A 23,651-nucleotide genomic window follows, 5' to 3' on the forward strand; every position below is an offset into this window, starting at 1 on the left:
TTTTTTTTTTTAAATAACCATAGGTTAGGTGCTAAAACCTTAACTAGAACATCACTTTACAATTAGTTTTTTTTTCAGTAAATATATATGTTCACTGAAAAACATATACATTTGATGGGAATCCCAATCAGTCCGCCTACCGATTTGTCTAACAAAATGTTAATATTTTAAACTGAGGGAGCTGTTAAATGGGTAGACTAAGTAAATAAATGTGGAAAGGAGATGGTATACTACAGAAGACAGCACCATCTTAACTACATTTACCCTTTTAGAGCACACTTACTTAAGCATGCTCCTCAGGAAAGGCTTAAAAAATAAACTCCTATTCTGACTAAATTGCATGCAGGAGTGCTTACTTTTGTCTTCAGTACAACATGTTAGTGCTCTAGATGGTTCATTGGAACTCTGGTGACACTGAAGTTGATTACTAGGAAGTTAACTGACAGACTACTACTGGCGATAAGTATATATGTTTCACTCTCCATGGCAGAATCTTTTACTGAAATGGACGATGAAGATACACGAGAACACACAGAAAATGGGTTCTCATGTTACTTTTGTAGAGCACTAACCATAATTTCTATGAAAAAAGAAAACCCTTATTGTTTCAATTTACTACAACATCCTTGGCGGGGAAACATCTTTGAGCACACCTTTGATTCCAGCAAAACTGTGTTCAGTTGTTGTACACGCTAATCACAGCTACAGAATGTCAGTGCACTAGCTGTCAATTAGAGATGGTGTTGAAGACAGTACACTACTGGGGAATCAACTGACAACCGGATACTACTGTTGGAAGTACCCATTTCACTCAACATTCAGTCCCCCTCCAACACTGATAACGAAAATAGTTGAGCATTATAGGAAATATGTCATAATTTTACCTTTTAGAGCACCAACAATAGTTTTCATGGCAAAATGAATACCTCATTTTGTTGGTTTCTAAAGGAAATTCTTAAAGTTTAATATCTTTGATTTCATTAGGACGTCGTTCAAGTGTGCCATAAATACAGAATGTTAGTGCTGTAGTTGTCCATTAACATCACTGTGGGAAGCTGCAGTCGATTACTAGGCAAATAAATGACAGACTACTGCTGCTGCTTATGGAAGTATATGCCTAACTCCGAATATCAGACACTTTCATTTGCATGGCTGAGGAAAATAGTGTGAACTTACAGAAAATGTGCTCTCATTTTAGCTTCTGGAGCATCTTCTATAACTTCTAAGAGAAAAGTAGGAGAGAAAACAGTTCTCTCAAAAACTGTAGCAGAGGCCAGACATTGTGTTTGCCAATGCTTGTTAACAGTTCGAGAGCAGGAGATAAACATGTGTAGCAATGTGGGATGGAAGGAAATTATTAAATAGGGGCAGATAGTGACAAAGAAGACAGGAGGTGAATTCAGGACTGCCAAAACCCAACATCCGAGTCTCCCTTTAATTTTTTCATTATGTGCATACAAGGCAGGCTTAGTTACACATTGTAAAGAATACACAAATTATAAATTGTACTTTTTTAGGAAGGCCTAAAAAAAAGCAATCATTGGGTGGAAACAGTAGGGGAAGCTCCGAGCCACACTCCTATAGAAAGTCTGGGAGCATTCAGTCAATGATGGAACGGGCCCAAGAAAAGCACCACATTCAGCTTCTCACAAGTTTCCTGACTGAGGAGGTTCACTAGGTCCTTTTAAGGTTAATCCTAGATTAGGAGCACATTACTGCCTTTACAGGTATCCACAAAAAACCCCAGATCTCAGGAAATCTAATGTGAAACATTTATGAATGTGGATTTGCCAACGGGTGCAAATGTCAGTGTCTTTGAAAGGTAATCCTGCCTTTGACAGGAGCAAATCTGCATTGGTTATGAAGCTACACAAATAGCTTTTTCAATATTAGCTTACTTTAGTGCAGCAGTACACACAAAAACTCCTAACGTGCACCAGAACTCAAGGAATAGGTGGTTCTAATTTCTAGAGATTGCAATTGTGAGAACGGATCTGGATCCTACCAGATGAATTGAGATAGGGAGCGCATAAGCAGCCAACTGGGAGAGTAATGATGACACCTGAAGGAGCAACAACAGAATCATACAATCCCAGAACAGTTACAAACATTGCAACCCAGTGACAGAAAATTGAGTAAATCACAGGGGACACTAGAAGATTTCAGGAAGGGATGTATATAAAAGGTATGTCAGGATACAACTCTCCCTGTTGACAGTCTCTATGATATATATATATTTTTTTTTAAACAGCTTTGATGAAACTAGAAATAAAAGGATTAGCAGTTTGCGTGTGGTTGGCTTACCTTCTGCAGCTTCTTGAAAGAAGAGGGCTTCATATTTTCTGACAACTTTACTGAAAAATACTTTTGTAAGGCTTAAGAAATATAACATCCATTTTTTAACTTAAAGTTGGGACATGCAAAATTTCAGACTGGCTTTCCGCACCCACACATACAAACTAACCAACCAACCTAATTTTAAGCATTTATTTCAAGTTGAAGTCAAATACATTGTATAAGATTGGGGCAAAGGTTTATAAATACAGATATATAAAGCCTTGGGTTTGCCTATGTATGCTCTTGTGTACCATGTGTCACGATTTGCAAAGATATTCATTATTTCAACATAGAATGTAGGATCTACACCCATGAATATATGGATAAAAATCTCAGATGGAATCTCCCAAATCAGTAAAACTATGTGTTTGAGTTTGTGACAAGCAATTTACTCAAATATTTTGATGACAGCTTTTGAAATTCCTAATACAAAATATGTGCTTAAGTTAACTAGGTCAGTTTCTAATATAACGCTTTATGGCCTCAGTTTTGTCCTCTAGAAAAGATGAACTAGTTGTCCCAATTTACTACTGGAGTGTCAATAATAATGACTGCCAAAGACATGCATAATCACAATTGTGAATGGCTACTTAAACATCAACCTTTAATTTTCAAAAGTAAATTTTACTCAGAGGTAGCGATGTTTTCTTTCATGCAGTCAATGAGCCTGAAGAGTTAAATACGTGGAAACACTAACTTCTCTTAAAGCACAAATATTCACTTCCACAAAAAGCCTATTTAATATTTTATGATCTGGAACAGTAGATGCATATTAGAAGGAGGCAGGGGGTAAAAATAGTACAATCTGTTTCATTATCCCTATCTTTACTGCAGTCATAACCACTAAAGAGTGCCTTGTTTAAGTGACCAGTCAACAAGGTTAGGCCTCTTGCTGGACAAAATAATCCGTTTGCACCATGGGACAAATACAAGCAAGGAAATTGAGGGATTACCCAAGGTGCTGCTGTTATTACTTTGGTGAAAGAAAATATACCTAAATTACTGATACGACTAAGTTGCTGTGGTGTGTCAAACTGTGCCGGCATACTATACACAGAAAAAACTACGGAAACGAAATACGCAGAAAATTATTAGTATAACTGACATGAAAAAATGTATGAAAAGGAAAATAAGTTCCTTCAGTATACAGAGCCTTTATTTTTATGAGCTCTGATCAGATTGTTTTACATTTATTGGTGTACCTTACTGGACATATGCCCCTTTCAGCCAAAGTAGAACGCTACTGTCCATCTCATGTTTCACTGGCCCACGGCTTGCATGCTTCTTTGCCTACAACCACCACCCCAAATCAAAAGGGGTTAACATTACAACTTTCCTTTTTTAGCCTATGTTGAACAAAGTTGCTTTACTTTCATTTTCTGGTGAATTAACTTTTGCAACTATTTCTATACTCGCCCATTTCTGAATTATGTATAGGGCTCCTGGTTTTACTGGAAATCAGTAAAACCCAGAAACACGGAAACCTGGGAGCCTTAACTGGGAAGTACTCTGCTCATTGCCACAGATTATTCTAGTTTGCGACTCAGCATCAACACTGGAATGTCACATTTTCTGATATTTGAGCCCCTAGGGCTACAAGATAGCCCCACCGAGAACATCTAAACAAGCAATTCAATATTCTTTGCACTCATTGTCCACAGGAGAAACAATACTTTTCGGGCCCAAATTAAGAGTGCAAACTCGGACTCAACATCTTTGTACTAACACAAGATTACTGGTCAGAAGGCAATTATAATTTTTGTTTGGGGGGCGGATCTGATATTCACTTTATTTTTTAGCTGGGCCAAGGTGCCGAAAGTAAAGCAATCTGCCCTGCACCACAATACCCATTAATGAAATAATTTATGGTCAGTCTGCTGAAAACACAAATGTTTGTGAAAAAGAGTAGAAAGAAGGAGGAAAGGGCTTTGCTGGTATTTCAAACCTCCCCTCTCCCTCCCTCAGCCCCATGTTAATGAATGGCAAAAGGTAATTAAGAATGTACTGTGGGGTAGAAACAGTCACGTAGATGGATTACAAAGCAGCAGCCCACAGGTGTGACAAGGCCCATCTTTTTGAATTGTCACAGCCTGCTCAGTAATGCTTCTAACACGGCCATAGGGAGGAACCACAGACTGAAACAAGCAATTAAGTAAATCCCTTTCAACGACCAGTTTACCTATTTACGGAGCCATGGCAATTTAGGGGCGTTGAGTGCCTCTAAACAAGACGAGTGGACAGGGTCAAAGGTTAATTGTCATTTGTCAGAGCAGGAAAGGTGCCCCATGCAAAGGGTTGCTGAGAGGAACACTTCTCTAGAGAGGTGGCTAGGGCTGGAGAGATCTGGTCTTGCTTTTTTCTGCCTTTTGAAAGTACGTATATGCGTAGTTTCAAATAAGGCTTTAGGACTAGCAGTCAGCCTGTCTTTCTTTGCACACATATTTGAACTGAGGTACTCTTTTTGCTTCCTAAACAACAAGGTTTCGACCACCAAACAACCCTCTGATGAGGGAAGGGGCTTTATTATGTGGCATGATGAGCTGATGTTCACTCCTATTTCAAATCCTAGCAATTTGATCACTGTAAAATCACATCAGTACCAGATGTTGTTGAACATCGACCTTCATAAGTTTATAATTCGTGCAATACAAATAATTGTTCCAGCAGCCATACATGAATCCATTGTGTGGACACTGAAGCATCCTCTCTATAGCACACATATAGACAGGTGCAGCCCGTCCTTTGGGCGGAGGGGCCAGGCCCACCCCCCAACCTTTTGCCCTTCATGAAGAGGGCCGGTCAGGCTGAACAAAGGTCAGCCTGACGGACACTTCATATTCAGGTCAGGTAGCCAGGAGCAGACATGCTTTAATCAAGAGGATTCTTTTACCTAAAAAAAAATATGTCAGATATACCGAATCCTTTATGTAATAAGAGCTACTGTTGTCCAATGAAAATCATACCAAATGACTAATATTTTTAATGTAGTAGTGACAATATCTGATAAAGCAGCAGCAGCGGGTGGGGGGTGTTGGAGGGGTAGTCAACTGTGGGTGGGTGTGTACCTGCTGTAACGAAGCGGGGGCAGGCGGGAGGGGTAAAGAAGAAACGGGGAGGGGTAAAGCAGAAACAGCACAGCGGGGAGGGAGGGGTAAAGAAGAAACAGCGCAGAGGGGCAGGAGGGAGGGGGTAAAGCTGAAACAGCGCAGAGGGGCGGGAGGGCAGGTGGAATGGGCGGAGCAAGAAAAAAAAACTCAAGCACTTATACAGAATGCTTTAAACACAATTTTAAAAAGTTGCTCCAAAAATGAGAGCAATGGATGAACACAAATACTTAGTCCATGCTCCCAGGGGCAGGTCAAACAAGAAGAGGTACGACACATGCATGACATGGACAAACCTGAATGAAGAAAACAAGAGCTAACAAATGCTAAGTCTATGGGCGGGATGTAGTCCACCGATTGAAAACAACATCTCTTAAAGAGAAAGTGCATTTTCTGTCTAGCCAAACTACTTGCCTCTACAGCATCAGCTGTAAGGGGGCTTGTAAAAGTGAACCACATCAGATAATTAGAGAGACTGGATGCAATGTAGTGCCTCAAGTGAAAAATTGTTGCTAAACTGAAAACAATGGAGAGTAATCACTCCAAATAACACTTTTGTGGTCCAACCACCAGGCCGTGCTACGACCAACTTTTCAACCTGGCAAGTAGGGATCCACTCCAGTACTTGGAGGAGGGGGAAGGGAAGAAGAAAGAAGAAAGGGGGAAAGAAGAAGAAAGGGGGAAAGAAGAAGAAAGGGGGAAAGAAGAAGAAAGGGGGAAAGAAGAAGGGGAAAGAAGAAGAAGAAAGAAGGAGGGAGGAGGGAAGGAGGGAAGGAGGAAGGAAGGGAGGGAGGGAGGGAGGAGGAGGAGGAGAGGGCACTTCAATTCCAATGTCACTGAAAGACTTTATGCAACAGACGCAGGACTTGAAACGTGATGCCTGCAAGCCCGATCGGTACAAATAAAATGCTGGCCCTGGCACGCACAGCCAACAAAAGTAGTCTCGGAAAAAAGAAAAAAAAACAGCATGGTTCCCACCAATAAAGACTGGATATGGGCAGTGAAATCCCTGCTCCAGTCGGCCATGCTCAAACCGTATGATACTTTAGAGCCACACCTTCATTTTTTTTTTAATCACTCAAGAAAGAACCCCTGACCCACTTCTTACATGAACGCTTCCTCCTGCACGTAAATTCTTTCGTCTTAACGTACAACATTTTGTAATAGCATCTCTGCATTTGTAAACCGCAACCGCTCAGTGTGGCGATCGTTCGACATCCAAGATGTGCCACTATCCCATTGATCTAGGTTAAAGCTAAAACAACAAATTAGAAGTTTCTTAATTCCATTGCATACTGCAAAATATGATGTGCACAAAGACACCTTACAAGGTAAACAGGCTTACAAAAACGATCTATTTTGCTACATGCCTCCGCCCTTACAAGGTAAACGATGGAAAAGCATCCCAAAGGAACATATAAAATGAGTGTCACAGTACACGGAGAACTATAGGTTACGCAAGCAGACCTTTCGGTTTTCTGAAACTGATCAGACAAAAAGAGCATTCACACTTCACAAAATGTGTCACTTTTTTGCTCCCACCACAATATGATTCGTCATTCAGTCAGACTGAAAGGAGTTAAAGTCTAGCTGAATGAATGGCCATCAAAAGTCTCTCACTTCCACTGAACCTAAGCTTTGATTCTGTCACAGTCTAAATTGTGGTCTGGAGAGTTATAGTGGGCTAATGCCTGTGCATGTCCATCAAACGCAGTTATGTGAGTAAAAACTAATGGATGGCCAAAATGTTTTGTAGGGAAAGTAGTCGGTATCAGTTCTCGAGGCTCCAGCAAACCTGTACCCAAATTCAGGTCTAGGAAAAAAACCAGTAACAAACATTACATGTAATTGCAGAGATTTAATGTTCCTATCAAGTGTCTAGAAGTGGGGGCGAGTGGGAGGAGGAAAGAAACAACATGATAGGAGTGCAGGTGGTAAGGGACAGAGCAAGTGAAAAGACGAGCACTCTTATGGAGTCCTTAAACACAACCAAAAGAGTAGCTCCAAAAACGGGATCAGTGGATTTACACAAGGGAAAGTACTTTGTCCATGCTCTAGGAGGGGAGGGCCAAACACAAGAAGAGGCATGACAAATGCAGGTCATGGAATGAGGGAAATAAAGGATACAAAAGCAACACTGAAGCAAACAAATGGTAAGCCTATGGGTGAGCTGTAACAGTAAATACTCCTAATTTTTCAGACTGGGCTGCGCAGAGGAGAGCAACTTTCAAGTAGGTGGAGAACTAATAGTTAATGAGCTACCTAATTGGAGAAGCCTGGGATACGTCCTACAAACATACCATTTCAAAATCCAATTAAAAAAAAAAAAAAAAATATATATATATATATATATATATATATATACACACACATATATATATATATATATATATATATACACACACACACACACACATCTAGAAATGATAAGGCTGGGAGGCCCTTCATGACTAAATGCTGTGTGTTTTTTTTTGTTTACAAATAATGAACAGTTCGATTTATGGCTCTTCCTCAGTCCCTATTTATATAACTCTGCACTCTTTAAAGGGAACGCTGCTATTATGCGATCCTCCCCACCTTACTGGCTGGGATAGACCCTTCGTGGATGGGAGGATAATGTTTCCAACAGGTTGCTAACTTTAAATGATTCAGAGAATGTGACTGAATGAGAAATACAGCACATTAAGTACTATAATAAAATTCTTTAAAGAGGTCAGAGAGGAGTCGGACTGATAAGTTTCCAATTTTTCACATACTTACTTCGAAGAGATAGCATTGTATAACCATTTAGACTAAGCTGAGCATGCGCAAGTACCACAGAAAGAATCTCTCTAATTTTTATTTTAAAAAAAAAACACAACACTTGACTAGAAACACACCTGACACTTTTCAGAGTCCCGTGGGAGACTTGGGAGGTAGTTATGGGACCGACAATACAGGAGGAATGGACATTCGCTACAACAGCACAGAGAGAGAGACAGTTTTATTGGTTAGATTCAGAGTAATCCAATGGAATTATTTGCAAACAACATAACTAACCTCACACAGGCTATGGAAAATAGAGCACAGCTCCGAACTGAGCTGTCTAAAATCCTGAACAGACAGACTTAATCCATACAATTTGGCTATGCTGAATTATCCAACCCAACTGGAAAGCAAATGTTCGAGAAACTAGAGATAAGCCTTGGTCATCCCACAGGCTGTAGCCCTAAAACTGCTTGTTTAAATATATCATGAAGGATACACAATAGACAAAAAGTTTTTTCTGAGATTTGGACTGAAGCAGGTTAAGAAGGATATGGCCCAAAATTGGAGTAACCTGAATGCCCCAATGTGGCAAAGTAAGAAACTGAACTGGAAAAACGCAGCATCTGTAAACGCCCAATATATGGGAGTCTAGAGATGGCCTCAAACACATAGGTGTTTGATAAAATGAACCAACTCTTGACACAGAGAGAAAAAATGAGGACTCTGAACAAGTGAATAGAGAAAAATCCCATGCGTAGAGGTCACTAAATTAGCCAGTACAAATGTGTAGCAATAGGTAGACCTGCAGAGTGACGCAAGCCAAAAAGATAATGCTTATGGTCAACTTTATTTCATGCCAATGTTGAAGATATCAAAAAAAGATTTACATATGAAAACAATACACCCATAAATCACTAGACCTACAGGCTAACAGGTGGCACTAGACCCATTAGTTTCCTCTTTAATTCTTGTGGTCATGTGCAGCTCAACAAGGTATGTCAACTAAAAGTGAATGTTCAGACATTTCACTTTATCTTCAGCTTCATCGTCCAACAGGCAAAGAAGTAGCCTGCTTTGGCAAATACCTTTTTTCTGCTTTTGTCAACAACAAAAAAAACATGTATTTTACCAGCATGGTACCTACATCATTGCAGAAATCTCCATCAAATCTCCATCAAATCCCACATCTTAGGAAAAGCAATAGTTTTCAATTTCCAGGCCATCTCAACCTTCTATATGAACAGCTCTAAATATTTGAGACAACACCCCAAAGCTGCTGACAAGGGCAAGATATGTTCAGAAGTCTGACTAGGCACTGGCACGACATCTGACCACAAGATACAACCAAGCCACCTTTAACACACAATTGAACTTCGGGATCATTCACATTACATTTTGTTTATATTGTGCCAACAACAAAAATGAATACCAAGTGGTGTACCATCAAAAATGTATTCCCAAAGGCAACACAAGATTGAGTAAATATGGATTTTTCTGGAAGCCTGTTAGCCATGGGCAAAACAACTTGGTTGTCTTCCCACAACAGGCATATCAGCTTCCACAAGAAATCCAAATAGTATCATCATCTTTTTATCAGAATGATCTCCAAATACAATGTAATAGTTTTCACTTGTATTCAAAATGGCTACTCCCAAAATATTCTTCAGCAGAGCAATCCTTTAGTTGCTACCATCCATCTATGTTTTAATGGCTAGTTAGTGATTGAACTCACTTACAAAAATGTAACGGGGTACCACAAGCACAATTACAAAACTCCCTTCCACTCCTCTCCCCCTCAAAAAGAAGATTGTAAGCACGACCTCTTTGGGAGTCCACCAGTCATAATGTTAAGCTGTGCATATCCAAGACCCAAATAAATTTGGGCCACCCGGACTATGCAAAAATACTAGTTATCAGTGAAGCCTATATAACAAAGTGCACGGTCCATGTTATCAAAAGCACCTCTCAAGTCAAACATCACATTTAGTGATCCTTTTCTCTGTAACCTCCCTATGCAGCTGTTCAGTCAGACAACTACGAAACTCTTCAGGGTACTGCTTGATGCTGCATGCGCTTATCTAAATGACTCATTTTTTAGACACACTGAGCATGTTACAGATCATGGACTATGATGGAATATGCTCCATATGACTACATGCACTGAGGCCAAAAACCACTTTCAGACATGAACCTAGAACCAATATTTGTATTCCTCCAACCAGGAATCATCTTAAGGAGACGCGGTTTGCAGAGCTATGCTATAAAAGCTAATCATTTATAACACTGACGGGACTGCATACATTAAGTGCTCACCGCTATAGCCAAGCATTCAAGCTTACACATGCATACAGAGATTAATTAAAAAACATAATGCTGAAGCAATGCAAAGCAAATATTTCTAAGTATCGCTGCAACAATAATTTGTGCTTTTGAAGAAAATATGAAGCAACAAAGCAGCACTTTGTGAAAAGGGCGTTACAACTCCATCAGAACACTGTAGAAACCTTTTGTCAAGAGAAGAATAATGCAAATGTGAAGGAGAGATAAAAACTTAGAAAGTGGATAAAGGGCAGGGAATAAAATATTGCTGTCAGAGTGCCTAGTTACACTTGTGGTCGATTCACACTTCTAGAAAATCTCAAATGTATTTGCTACATTGTCCATGTTGCATGCAGTGAAACAAGAATATTAAAAGAAGCTTACAACTAAATAGAAAACTACTTACCAGCCAGGATTCGGAAGATGACACCCAAAAAAGATGTATGCTTTGAAACCATACAAGAAAGTGAATGATGTGACCAGGAGCCACAACGAGGCGCACTTCTTTTAAGCAAGTGCACAGAACATCTGCCTACTCACTGGCACTAGTGCAAATGCTTAGTTTAAATAACAAAGGGAGGAGGATTGCATGCAAACCGTTAACTTGCAGCTCACACGTAAGGAGGGCCCCGTATGGATGCCTCCTACTTTGAATCATTTTATAACCGTCATAAAGGATACAAAGTCTCTAAGCTGTCCAAAAATTTCATCCACTTTCCCAATTTGCTCTTTGTTTTCTAAATAGATGGGAGCGTTGAAGTAGGGCACCTTGTTCTCTAATGCCGTACATTTACAGACAGCTTCATCTTCGCATGGATGCATAAACTCGCCCACCACTGAAAGAGAAAGAAAAACAATAACTTGCAGTTTTACAGCTAGAAACAAATTGACAAAGTACACTTGTTTGAAAACATCAAGTGCATATTCAAATATAGTCCTTCAGAGAAGGAAGCATCCAACTGCAAAATCAAAGCGCAAAAAATGTAACTCTGAAAAACTCACTAACATTTCTGCTATATTCCATCTCTCCGTACGTAAGCAAGGTATAAAATGCGCGACCATTAGGGTGGAATACCAGAAATGAGTCTGCTTAACAGAATTAACTTCCAAATGCAGACTTCAGTATTGAGATGGTACTTCACTAGAACAGAGATCTGTCCTTTGTCACTTACACTACTTTTCTTAGACTAACTAGAATATACAGCAGTGCTCTACATACAGTACTCTAACAACCTAAAATACAATTTACATTAATTAACAACCACGAGAAAGGTCACATGGCACAAATAAGATTGTTGACATATTTGCCATCTCGTAAAACCCATTTTAATATCTGCAGAATCGTCCCGGTGGAATACCAACAAACCGACCATTCTGAAATCTGGCATTAGCCAATAACTTCCGATTTTACTACAATTTTATGTATAATAATAATATACTTATCCAAAGAGGCTTTTAGCCAGCCCTATTTACCATGGGTCTGTTATTAGATCATTAACATTTTGCTTCCACCTACTACAGCAGCATACAGCATACTGCAAGGGTCATGGGGCTAAGCCACTTGCTAACTCTCCTGTGAGAGAAACCATTCCACACTTTCAAAAGGAAGGAATCCACACAACAAAGTTGTCAGTTTTTCGAAACCAAAATATTTTTGCTTTTAAGTCAACTTTTTGATACCGAGGATGGCTTAGCAGCTACCCTGACAACGCTTGCAAAAACCACGACAAAAGAAGCATGGACCATGCCAAAATCAAGGCAGCAAATGACTGACCTATTGGTTTTGATAGCACCTGTTTATCTTGCAGATAACTGTATAAGATAAGGCACAATAAAAATTGAACCTGAATTCCGAAGTACAAAGAAAATAATACATTCTTCGTTACCAACGTTTCCCCACAGCCTAACCTTTGCTAACTTCCAACAACAATCTAATCTTATACAACTTCAATCTTCATAGTAACAACCAACTTCACAAAAGGGGATAGGCAGACATTTTCTCAGATGGTTCAACGAGCCAAGACTCCGATCACTGCAAGGATACCAGACATGAAAAGCCATAACTAGCCCTTATATGCGTTTGTGTTCAGTATCCAGCATGGTGGTCTAAGCCCACCTTTGATGGGCTTAGAATATGCAGGTTCCTATTTCTTTCCTAAAAGTGTTCCCTTACGACCTAAAGTCGGTCTTCAAGGTTCACACGACTGTAAAACAAAGGAAACTCACAAGGACAATATCCCCCACAGTGTTCAAGTACTTAAGGCCTCTCTCCGCACTTCTCTAAACAGTAAAGACGTTGCATTCCTAAAATGCCAGTATGGCTGCCCGGCATGGTAATTTTGCCCCTATAAGATCAAAGTAAAGCAAATAAATTGATATCCTTGCCGTGGGCTCTGAAAACCAGGTGATGGAATAGCAAATTACACTCAATACAGAAACGCACTAAGTAATTTTCAGGGTTAGCCTCAAACCTGCTGTCATCTAACAATTGAGTTTTTTTTGTTTTAAAGAATCTTCCAAGTTTACACGTGTTTGGCAAGCATTTTGATGAGTCTCCCACCAGCTAAGGCAAACTTACTAATGTGAAATTCCAAAGTAAGTGTCTTTCCAGGTAATGGAAGGGAGCACTTATTTGAAGGAAATGTAAAGTAAGGGACTGCCGCAAAGGATTTTTTCTTTAGGTGAAAAAGCTAAATGTGAAGCTGCAGAGCTTCCACGGATTTGTAGCTTTTCCAACTACTGGAAATTGCACATAACTGCATTATGTGAAACCAGCAGTCCCTCTGAAATCTTTGGAGTAAACTTGACTATTTGAGATTCACAAACATAGGAGATTAGATTTCTGACTTTTTCAGCCGGTCATTGTGAATCTGGCCTTGTGTCTGTATGCTTACACAGAAAAGTGACAACACACTAAATCAATAGATCACTTTTAATAACAGCATCCAAAAGAACAGTCAGTGGTTCACATGCATCGCTGATAAGGGATACACATGATTAACTAGTCTATGAATAGGAAAGCAACAATTTTTTATGCAAAACTGGCTTCGTCCTCATTATGGCTCATTAGCCAGGTATACCTAGGTTCCAGTGGCTTAGTGAGAATGGTACACTGAGGTGGCATGGTGTGCAAAATAATTACTGACTGGGATGAAGGCCCCGTGTAATTACCAGTGGCTGAGATTAATTCAAACATTTCATCCATCACTTTCTGTATGCTTCAATGTGACGCCATAAGTGGGACATGCATACCCAGACGTGGGTCTTGTGCACGATGTGCCAAGGGAATCAAACTATATCCGCTGATTATTCCCAATAAGGGCGTAACTCGTCCTCGGTTGCCTGGGTTTCAGTTCAGGGAGGACCTAGCTGGCACAAATAAAGTGCTGGCAGAATAGTCCTGGTGTAAATGACTGCCCTGCCCACGTTTCTCTATTTATTAAATAACATAACTATAACAACAGACTTTTTTATTTATTTTTTTAACAGAGTGCGATCCTTACTGATAAAACTGGTGAGGGCCAGTAAACACCCCAGGCTTTGATGGGAAATCCTCATACTCCCGTACAAACAGGGTGGGTTTGCAGCACTTGATCTAGAGTGATTTTATCTATGCACCCAGGCTCAACATACTAACTATTGCTACTATCCGCTGCCAGACTTACCTCAAAAAGATATATATATTGATTGAAAAAGACAAAGCATCACCCTCTCCAGGCTCTACTCTAGCAAAGTAACACATGAAAGACTAGGTTCTGCATATTGAAGGCAGGGATTGTCGATGCACACTAGAGCTAATGTGAATACTACTCTATTACCCTCAACTTACTCCATCATGTGAAAAGAAATCACTAGATCTCCTACACCCAGTAAGAGTGGCTACACCCAGTAGGGGTGATTAAGTTTGCCGATTTGTTCTCGGAGGGCATTTGTATACAACTTGACATAAAATGTTGGAGTCCAAAATGCACTTCTGTTTCTATGTTACAGCTTACACACACAGTGCTAAGGCAGCCAGTCTCACTGCAAGCCCCGCTACTTAACACACTAGCACTACTACAACCTGCTTAAACCAGAAAATGCCTCACCACTAGTTTGAATAACTCCATTCAGGCTGACGCACTGATAATCAGAGGTTTATTGCATGACAAACCGAACAGCAAATTGCAGCGGTAAACTAAGACGGACCAAAAATACTGTTGCAAGCAAGCTGGTGCTCTGACACCAAACAACAGAGTAAGGATTATACACTATAAATCCACCACAGAATTTATTACACCGCCCTCACATTATTGAAAAGTGGTCTCAGTACAGGGCAGAAGATGCAGACTTAGTAAGCTCAGCATGGTCTGGCCCCTCAAGATAATGAAAGCTTTCACTGGCAGATCCAGTACTTGGAATAATTTAATAAGCCAGACAAAATAGTCAACAATCCACATCAATTACTGCTGAAAGCTATATGTGAGTAACTGACCTAAATGAACTATGTCACTATGAATGGTATGAATATACTTAAATCACGTGCCAAATGCTTGCTGAGTTTACATTATTTTGCATCAGGTCATTTACTAATAGATTGCTGCACTGTATTTTTATATGGTCCTTGTATGCTGCTTCAAGTCTTCAAAACAAAAAGAGAAAACATTTCATTACCTCTTCACCCAATTTTCCTTGACCCAATCTTCACTATTAAGTTATTACCCTTACAAACAAGCTGTTGACCATAGTACACACTCTTTTTATACTCGGTGTAGTCAAGGACGATTCAAACAAACAGGTTTATGTTTCTCCATTATTATTTTTTGCAGTGCAGATCAGAATGATATCAGAAGGAAGATAATCACCTCCTTGGCACTTTCAGTCCTTACGGGTCCATTTATGGTTCTGGCCTCCTCCCATCCAGCATTTGTTTCAGGATCCATAATGAGTAGGCACAGCCAGAAACGTCTGATGTTCCTTGCTTCTACCAAAAAGTGCATCCCCTTATGGATTCAGTTAAAGCATTCTCAAATTTCTTAAAGACAGATTAAATTGCCTAATCACAAGAGAAGCATGCTTATAAAAACTGAAGATGCTATTCCCTCTGCTACTGATAACAAAGGTGAGTTTACCTTAAAGATGGTTCAATACTCTACCATGTTCTCGTTGATAACTGGTACCTGTAAAACGTGCACTGTCCAATCTCTCCTTGCAGATTGTCACTCTGTGATTCTGTCTCTATGGATGGACAAAGGCTACCCCTCTCTTCCCTAGGCATAGGGAATTAGCTGCAGCTATCTTTGGATGTGGCTTCAATATGGTGTGAAAGTAGTAGCTCTAACAATGGTGTAAGCGTCGACAGGGCCACGCAGAACACTTTAAGAGATCCTGAAAAAGAGGGCAGAGAAAAAAAAAAAAAAAAAAAAAAAGCTCTGCTTCTCAGCCTTACCAATTCGAGTTAAAACTTTTAAGTAGAACGTTGGGGGGGGCATTAAGTGGCAGAGGATGCAAAAAGATAATTAACTTTCATCTCAAGCCTCTGGCAGTGTTCTGGAAGCATTACATTTCCAAAGTCAATCCACACAGTATTTTGATTGCAGAGCCTGTCCACCATAAGTATCCAAGACCGGAGGAAGGGCTCCTCCTACCCGATGCCTGGGGAAGTTGGGTTGTTACTCTTCTGCCACATCAATGTAGAAGTTAGCATGACAAGATTAACCCTACTCAGTAAAGCCTACTCACATTCTCCTTCCTTGAGGGGATGGTTGTGTTTTGCCATCCTCTGAAGGCTTCTCCTTGGACCGACTATTCTCTTGGATCTGCACCATCATGAGCGGCAAACCTTCTAAAGATGGGAAGCCTTACAGGTAATGAGGTATATTACGTTGGCTAAAACAGCTATAATTTCAGCTCTATTTGAGCAGTTTGGCCAGGGGGGTTTACTCCTACCTCTTCCTAGTCTGCAGACCTGGGATGTTTCTCTTCTAATCATCAGTCTCAAGGTGGTGAACTTGTTTTTTTTTTTTTTTAAATCAGGGATGTGACATTTCAGATTGTATTACTGCAGGTGATCATGCCTTTAGACTGTCCAGGTAATTTTTGTAGAGATCTGGAAGGATGTTTTTTTTTTCATGTACCAATCCAAACAGAGCATCAAATGGACTATCAATTTTTCAACCCCTCTGAGCTTTCTCACCACTTAGCGAGTTGGCGGGAACCGGCGGCGAAGGGTGGAGAACATTTTAAAAGATGAAAAAACAACAAGCTTCAGCCTCGTATAGTTCTAGTCATACCACCAGCTGCCACTCACAGATAACAGGGCGTCACTCTGGGGCCTGCCGCACCGCATGGGTTACAGTCAGCCTTGTAGTGCAATGGCCTTTCAAATGGAATGAACTGAAAACAGATTCGATGGGGAAACAATGCTTTGCCATTGTGATTTAGGTACAGGCCCTTCTTGTGTTGGTGGCATTTAAGTAGATCACAAAAAATTACATCAACAGGCATGGTGCTCAGGATCCCCCTCCTTGGCACTTCCTTACACTGCTGACTTCAGTATTATCTTTATTTAGTGCGGGGGAGGGACTGCTGGGTACTGTGCATGTTGACACCCAGAGTTGGATATTTCCTTCTTCAATTAGCTTCTCACCCAGTCAGGAGGTCTTTCAGGTGATCAAGAGACATTTGGGGACTCCACATGAATAGACGTTTGCATCCAGACATATTTTAGTGCAACGTTTTGTATGAAGGGAATGTATTGGGGACATTTGTGGTTTGCCTTTTCACCTCTACTGACTATTAGTTTTGGTGCTCCTCAAGATCGGGAACCATATGTTCACGTTTTCTCAAGGCACCCTTCAACAGAGAACTCCTCCCCCCCCTCCCTTACACAGCAAGGTCCGGTCCCACTCCTCAACTGTTTTAAGCTTCCTTTGAGCGGTCATCTGTTTTAAGCTTCCTTTAAGCTGTCAACTGACTAAGTCTCTTAAAGGTAAGTAAGACCACCTAAACAGCTTCCATCTCTGATTACTAAGTATTTCATGCATCTGTGTGTCTGAATTAAGGCTTGTTCTCTAATAAGAAGTAAGTTCTGATAGTGCATTTTACAAAGCTTGAGTATGGTGCATGTGTTGTGAGGATACCTACTTTCAATTTATTACACCCTCAGTGCGGACTGAGAGAAGTGAACGAGTGGGTACTGTCCAGATTACTTACTGGTAATCTTCATTACACCATTTCCTACACACTTACAACCCCGCCCCACAGATGGCCACTGGTCTAGTTTTAGTAGAACCTGCTATTTTGCAGGAAATGCTAAAGACGCTTATTAATGATAGGCTTGATGTGCGGCAGATTTAAAACGTATAATTCCATAAGAATTCAATCATTTATAACAATAAATGTTGCAATCCATTACAGTACGATCAAATTTTAGGATGCATGCACATAAAAAGGGCACAGGATGAACTGGAAGCCACTGAAAAAGATAAATAACTTACCAACAACACTTTCTGGTGGCCCTTGGTCATATCCTCTATTAAAACCGCCACGCCCAAAGCCTCCGCCGCCACCACCACCACGTCCACCACCTCTGAATCCGCCACGTCCACCACCTCTGAAACCGCCGCCACGTCCACCACCCCAATCGCCGCCGCCGCCTCCTCGATATCCACCTCCGCCTCGATTGAAGCCGCCACCACCTCCACGGAAAGACATTTTAGGCTAAAGAAGGGAAAAAGGACATTATTATTCAAGAAATCACAACAGAAACTGACAAGCATTGCTTGATACAAGCTCAAAAAGGAAAAACAAAACTGCTCAAGAACAACAGGATTGCTAAAGCCAATCGGTTACACTTACATATGCTACCAAATGCAACAAGAATTTCTGCAATGATCCTCCACACTGGGGGAAGAGTACAAGGAATGTTGTCACAACCCTATCATACTCCCCACGGGCTTATATTACAGTGGAAGCTGAGATACAGACTTTACCACACAAAACACTGCGACATTCTAGGGATAAGAAGATGTATTCAAAGTAAGCAAGCATGTTTATGATCATATATGAATGGTTGACCAGTGCTCTGAACTGGTCTCCCGATTGTAACGTGCTTTACCAAAAACGACAAATAAACGTAATCACACTGAATTGTGAAAATACACATTTTTCATTTCGGTTATACTTTTTGTAGATCACATAACCACTTCATTAAGCAAAAGAAGGGCTAATACTGTGCAGTTCTTTTCAGTTAAGTTATCTAAAGATACTGCCCTGCTACATTCCCGCCCCCACAAACACACACAGAAATGCACTGCTTTCCATTTGCACATCACATCCTTGCTCTATTAACCCCAGCACACACACACTTCAGTTAACTCCAAGAGTCTCCACAGGTCCTACACAATCTCCCAAATGTTATTTTGATGTCCATAAGGGTTTCCCAAACGAACACAAGGAATCAACGCTATGAAAAAAATTAAATAAGCCCTTAAAATTCTTGGTCATGCCAAATAATGCCAAGCCCACTGAAATACTTGCTGAGAACGGTTTTTAGAATAACAGTCTTAAATACCGATTAATAACATTTAGGCGACTTATAAAAAGAAAAGGTGAGCGGCATGACAAAACCACACACTGGTCACATGCGACTACAAAGCTTCTAACAGACAGGACAGGACTAACAAAGATGGGACCAGAAAAGAGTGCCTTACACATGCCTTGAGGGCTGACAGTCTTATGAACTGGCTGCCTCAAACTGAAGGCTGCCTTTAATTCTAATCTGATAGTATTCAGCAGACATTCTCTGTGTAGTTCTGTGGATATTTTTACAATTAAACACATTGGTATTAAATCACATCAGTGTGTGTGGACTTTGTTTTACTGGATGGCAGTTGTTCATTGCTGTTCTGATAGTTCTTTCCACGCAGAGGCCCTATGTTGGCCAGAAAGCTTGAGGTTGTGTGGTGCTAGGATCGTAGTCAAGAAAGTAGACAAAAAAGCTGGCGTGCGCAAGCACACTGAACAACTTATGTGTTTGACAATGTAATCACTTGCTTTTCGGATTTCGCCATGTCTCACAATTTTTGTACCAAGAGTTCCCTTAAGTTGGCAGGCCAGTCAACATGTTGACATACATCTGCTTATTTTCAATCTTGTGTTACAAAGCAAACTGGATCTAACAGAATACAGCAGAAAGTGCTAAACATCCTTAACCTGATGATATAGTAAACTTTACACGTGTGGGTAAATATGTAGTTAGCAGCTCACAAGCTTCACTGCTGGAGATAGAATCCTTTACTAACCATGTACTACTGGAAAATGTAATGGTATGAACAATGCTGTGCACTGACCCAAAACTTGATTGATACTTCAGATACAGAAAGACTGAGAGGGCCTGACAACAAAGCCAATGGTTGAACTGAGCGGACCCAAAGCCCACCCAGGTTTTGCATATGTATACGAGACAAAAATCCTCGGCTAGGTCAGACATAAAAGAAGGCACAACTACACAGTTTTTAAAACTACTTTAAAGTTAAAAAAATTAAAAATAAATAAATAAATAAACACAGAAAACTAGTGAGGATATGCTATTTCAGTAAATGACACCAGGAATTCTGGTCCTTTCATTTCTTAAACAAATTCTACACAAATATTTATACTTTTATATTAAAATGGTGGTAAAATGTAAATGGGCAGCATTCACTTAAGTGCAATACCTAAAATAATTCAAATGTTTCCTAACTGTTCAGTGGATCAACAGCAAAGTATATTTAGGTTTGTGGGACTAACAAATACGAAGTGTTCATATTTCTTTTGTGAACCCCAGTCAAAACTACACTTCAAACTGTAATTTTCATGTTGGCTCTGAATATCAGTTTCATGGTGTTCCACGAGCAGAAAATATTGTTTATTGGAAAATGTTGTTAAAACAGGTCTGTCCCAGAAAAATTATATTATATATACACACACACTTTAAAAAACAAAGGTTACAGGGAGGTTATAGTTAGGCTCACATTTTAAATGTACAAAACCATAGAAATTAAACTATAACTCGAGCCCTCACCATGCACAGCTTTTTCATCAGAAATGTTACAGCAAATATTATGCTGATAATATCAATGATGTTATCAAAGATACCACGAGTGCTGTATGGTTAATTATCAACGCATGGCGAGGGTGCGAATTATGATTACCTTAGGGGACGAGTTACAGTTACTTGAGATAACTAACTATAACTGGTGAATTTCAATGGTTTTCTACGTTTAAAATGTGAGCCTAATTAAATCCTTTGTTTTTTAAGTGAATTTCTGTGTTTTTTTTTAAATTCTATTTCCTAACTATAATGTCCCTGCAACCTTTGCTTTTTTTCAGAGAATTTCTATGTTTTTTTTACATATAATATTCATTACTGTAAATTAATCCAACCACCTTGCACCATGTACCGTCTTCACCTGTGCACAGCTGAGGTTGCCCACAAGACCTGGCATGCAGCAAAACCCTGTGGCCAATGCCCCTAACCACCCAACCCCACACTGTGCACAGCCCTTTGGCCAAGCACTGCTAATAATCCCACAAATTACAGCACTCATGAAATCTTCGATAACATCATTGATACTGTCACTGTAAAATCTGCAGTAAAATTATTGATCAGATAACTGTATGGCAGGGGCACGAGTTATAGTTGCCTTGGGGCATCTGTGACAGTTACTTGAGATAACTCTGTAACAGGTGAATTTCTATGGTTTGGTACATTTAAAATGTGAGCCTAACTAACGTTCCTGTAACCTTTGCTTTTTGAAGTGATAAAAGGTTACTCACTTTGCGAAATATGCACTGCAAAAAGTGGCAAGATTTGGAAACAAACTCTGATGTATTAAAAAGAAAATGTATTCAAAAGTCACTGCAAACCTAGTACGGTGTCTCAGACACCGACTGCGACTCGCTATGGGGTCGCAATGACCCACCTCATCAATATTCATGAGGTGGGTCGCAAATTGCGGCCCCATAGCGAGTATAGGCACTCGCAAACATGGAGGCCTGCTGTCGTCAGCAGACCTCCATGTTCGTGACTGCTTTCAATAAAGCAGTTTTTTTTTTTTTTTTAAGTGTAGCCCATTTTCCTTAAAGGAAAACGAGCTGCACTTAAAAAAAAAAAAACGAAACTTTTATTCTCGTTTTTTTTTCAGGGCAGGTAGTGGTCCCTTGGACCACTACCTACCCTGAAAAAATTGTTTTGGGTCCATTCACAAAGTGGAAGGGGTCCCATGGGGACCCCTTCCAATTTGCTAGTGGGTTACCATCCACTTGAAGTGGATGGTAACTGCGACACCAAATGGTATTGCATACCACTCAGAATCGCAAATAGGAAGGGAACACCCCTTCCTATTTGCGATTCTGAAATGCATATTGCGAGTCGGTCCCGACTCGCAATATGCATTTCTGCATAGCAAAGAGGCATTTGCGCCTCGCAAACGGCGATTTTCGCCGTTTGAGAGGCACAAATCCTTTGCTACATCTGGCCCCTAGTTCTCAAATTGCACTTTTACAAAAATACTACAAACTGCAATGCATGAGGGTCAAGAGGACAGATGTCAACCACCTATACAAGAACAATCCAACTGCATAACTCCGGGGAGGAGACATGAACGTTACACTTTTGTAGTAAGTTTATATTCGAAGTTTATGAATAACGAAAATAGTTAACTTACTATAAAGTGTCAACTTTTTCAAGACTGTAATTACCTTTGTGAATCAGACACTGCAAGTCACAAAATCTTTGCATCTCTAAAGGTTTTTCCATAGATGGCACTGTTAATGCTCTGCATTGTAGGGTTCGTTTTAAAATCTTATGGGACAAGTGGGGGCGGAGACATGAATTCGTCCTTGCTGTGCAGGAGACTCGATGTGACTTATTAGGCAGAGTACTGTGTCCAAAACCCCACTCTATGAGGGCCAGCACTTTTCACCTAGAAGACCAAAAGTTTCACGTTATACTCTAGTTAGCAGGTCTGAACAGGGAATGACAAAGAGATTTGTATGCCTTCTTCAGCTCGTGAGGAAATGTATCACTGCCTGGTCAACACTTGTGTGAAACAAAAGCAACGGAAGTTCGACTTATATTGTGGGAGGGAATTTGACCTGTGAAGTAAAAAGATGTCCTGGCTATACTTCCCCAAGATGTTTCAGCTAGGTAGTGGCGTTGCAGAAATTAACGGTGAAATATGACATATAATAAATATAAAAGGGTGTCATGTTTTGTATGTAGTCGAATTAGTAAAAAAAAAAAAAAAAAAAAAAAAAACACACATAACAACAACAACAATTCACAAGGCCATCTTCGAATGTTCAAGTCCCGAAGTTTAAACATGTTAGCCAACTGGCACAGCGCAGGAGCATCAGCTACAATTAGCAGAGAAGATGTAGACGAAGACCCGCTACGGACGAGCAACTCTTGACAGAATAAAACAGACTGCACGCCTCCTAAAAGAGCAAAACGCAGCCTGGGTCTTCCGTGCTGCCCTCGCAAGCATTCTCGCAGCACCGCTCACCTTTAGCACGCAGCACTCACCGGCCCCGCTGCACTCACACCTTGAGAATAGAACCGATCACTTCCAGTCCGGCCGCCGACACGCGGTGGGGAAGACTGACTGTAGTCGCAAACGGATGATGTCAGAGGACGTCAACATAGAAGACGGCCTTACGCTTTGCAGGCATACCGATTGAAGAAGAAGCGGCCACCTTGGAGTGGTTTCGCTACCTTTGCAGAACCCAAACGATTTTCTAAAACTGCCAAATAACATTAGTTTGGCATTTCGAATAAAGCAGTCTTTTTTTACAAATGATAATCTGAAAAATCAATGCTACCAAGCACACAGGTCAACATTTTGAAGTTGGTTAGAAAGGGAAAGAATTTAAGAATAAAATACGGAGAGTGTTTTGTCTCTATGGACTTTTAATTAAACCAGAGAACGATAAACCACAGCCGTTTTTGCTTACACAACCAGCAATCTCCCACCGAAATCGGATCCCTTGGCTGTCATACTTTTTACGACACTCTGGGCATTTGCGTTTATTTTAGAATAAAGCTATACATAAATTCAAAGTATTGTCAAGACCCGCTTTTGGATTTGTAGCCATGCCTTCGAGTATATTTTACGAAGG

At 40.3% G+C, this 23,651-nt stretch overlaps 1 protein-coding gene across 3 annotated transcripts in view; it reads right to left on the reverse strand.

Moving 5' to 3' along the window:
• Nucleotides 1-23,188, reverse strand: part of GAR1 (GAR1 ribonucleoprotein) — a 41,130-nt gene extending 17,942 nt beyond the window's left edge. Inside the window, exons 1-4 of one of the 3 annotated variants that reach the window (XM_069230252.1) lie at nucleotides 23,059-23,188; nucleotides 17,987-18,209; nucleotides 11,190-11,344; nucleotides 2,305-2,364 (exon numbers count right to left, since the gene is read on the reverse strand). In XM_069230252.1, the coding sequence (XP_069086353.1) occupies nucleotides 2,305-2,364; nucleotides 11,190-11,344; nucleotides 17,987-18,203 (432 nt within the window). In that variant the 5' untranslated portion in view covers nucleotides 18,204-18,209; nucleotides 23,059-23,188. Of the gene's footprint in view, nucleotides 1-2,304; nucleotides 2,365-11,189; nucleotides 11,345-17,986; nucleotides 18,210-22,232; nucleotides 22,435-23,038 lie in introns of those variants that run through there. The other 2 variants (XM_069230251.1, XM_069230253.1) reach the window with 2 other exon arrangements.
• Nucleotides 23,189-23,651: the final 463 nt, after the last annotated feature.

Source organism: Pleurodeles waltl, chromosome 1_1, assembly GCF_031143425.1.
Source record: "Pleurodeles waltl isolate 20211129_DDA chromosome 1_1, aPleWal1.hap1.20221129, whole genome shotgun sequence".
NCBI classification, from domain to species: Eukaryota; Metazoa; Chordata; class Amphibia; order Caudata; family Salamandridae; genus Pleurodeles; species Pleurodeles waltl.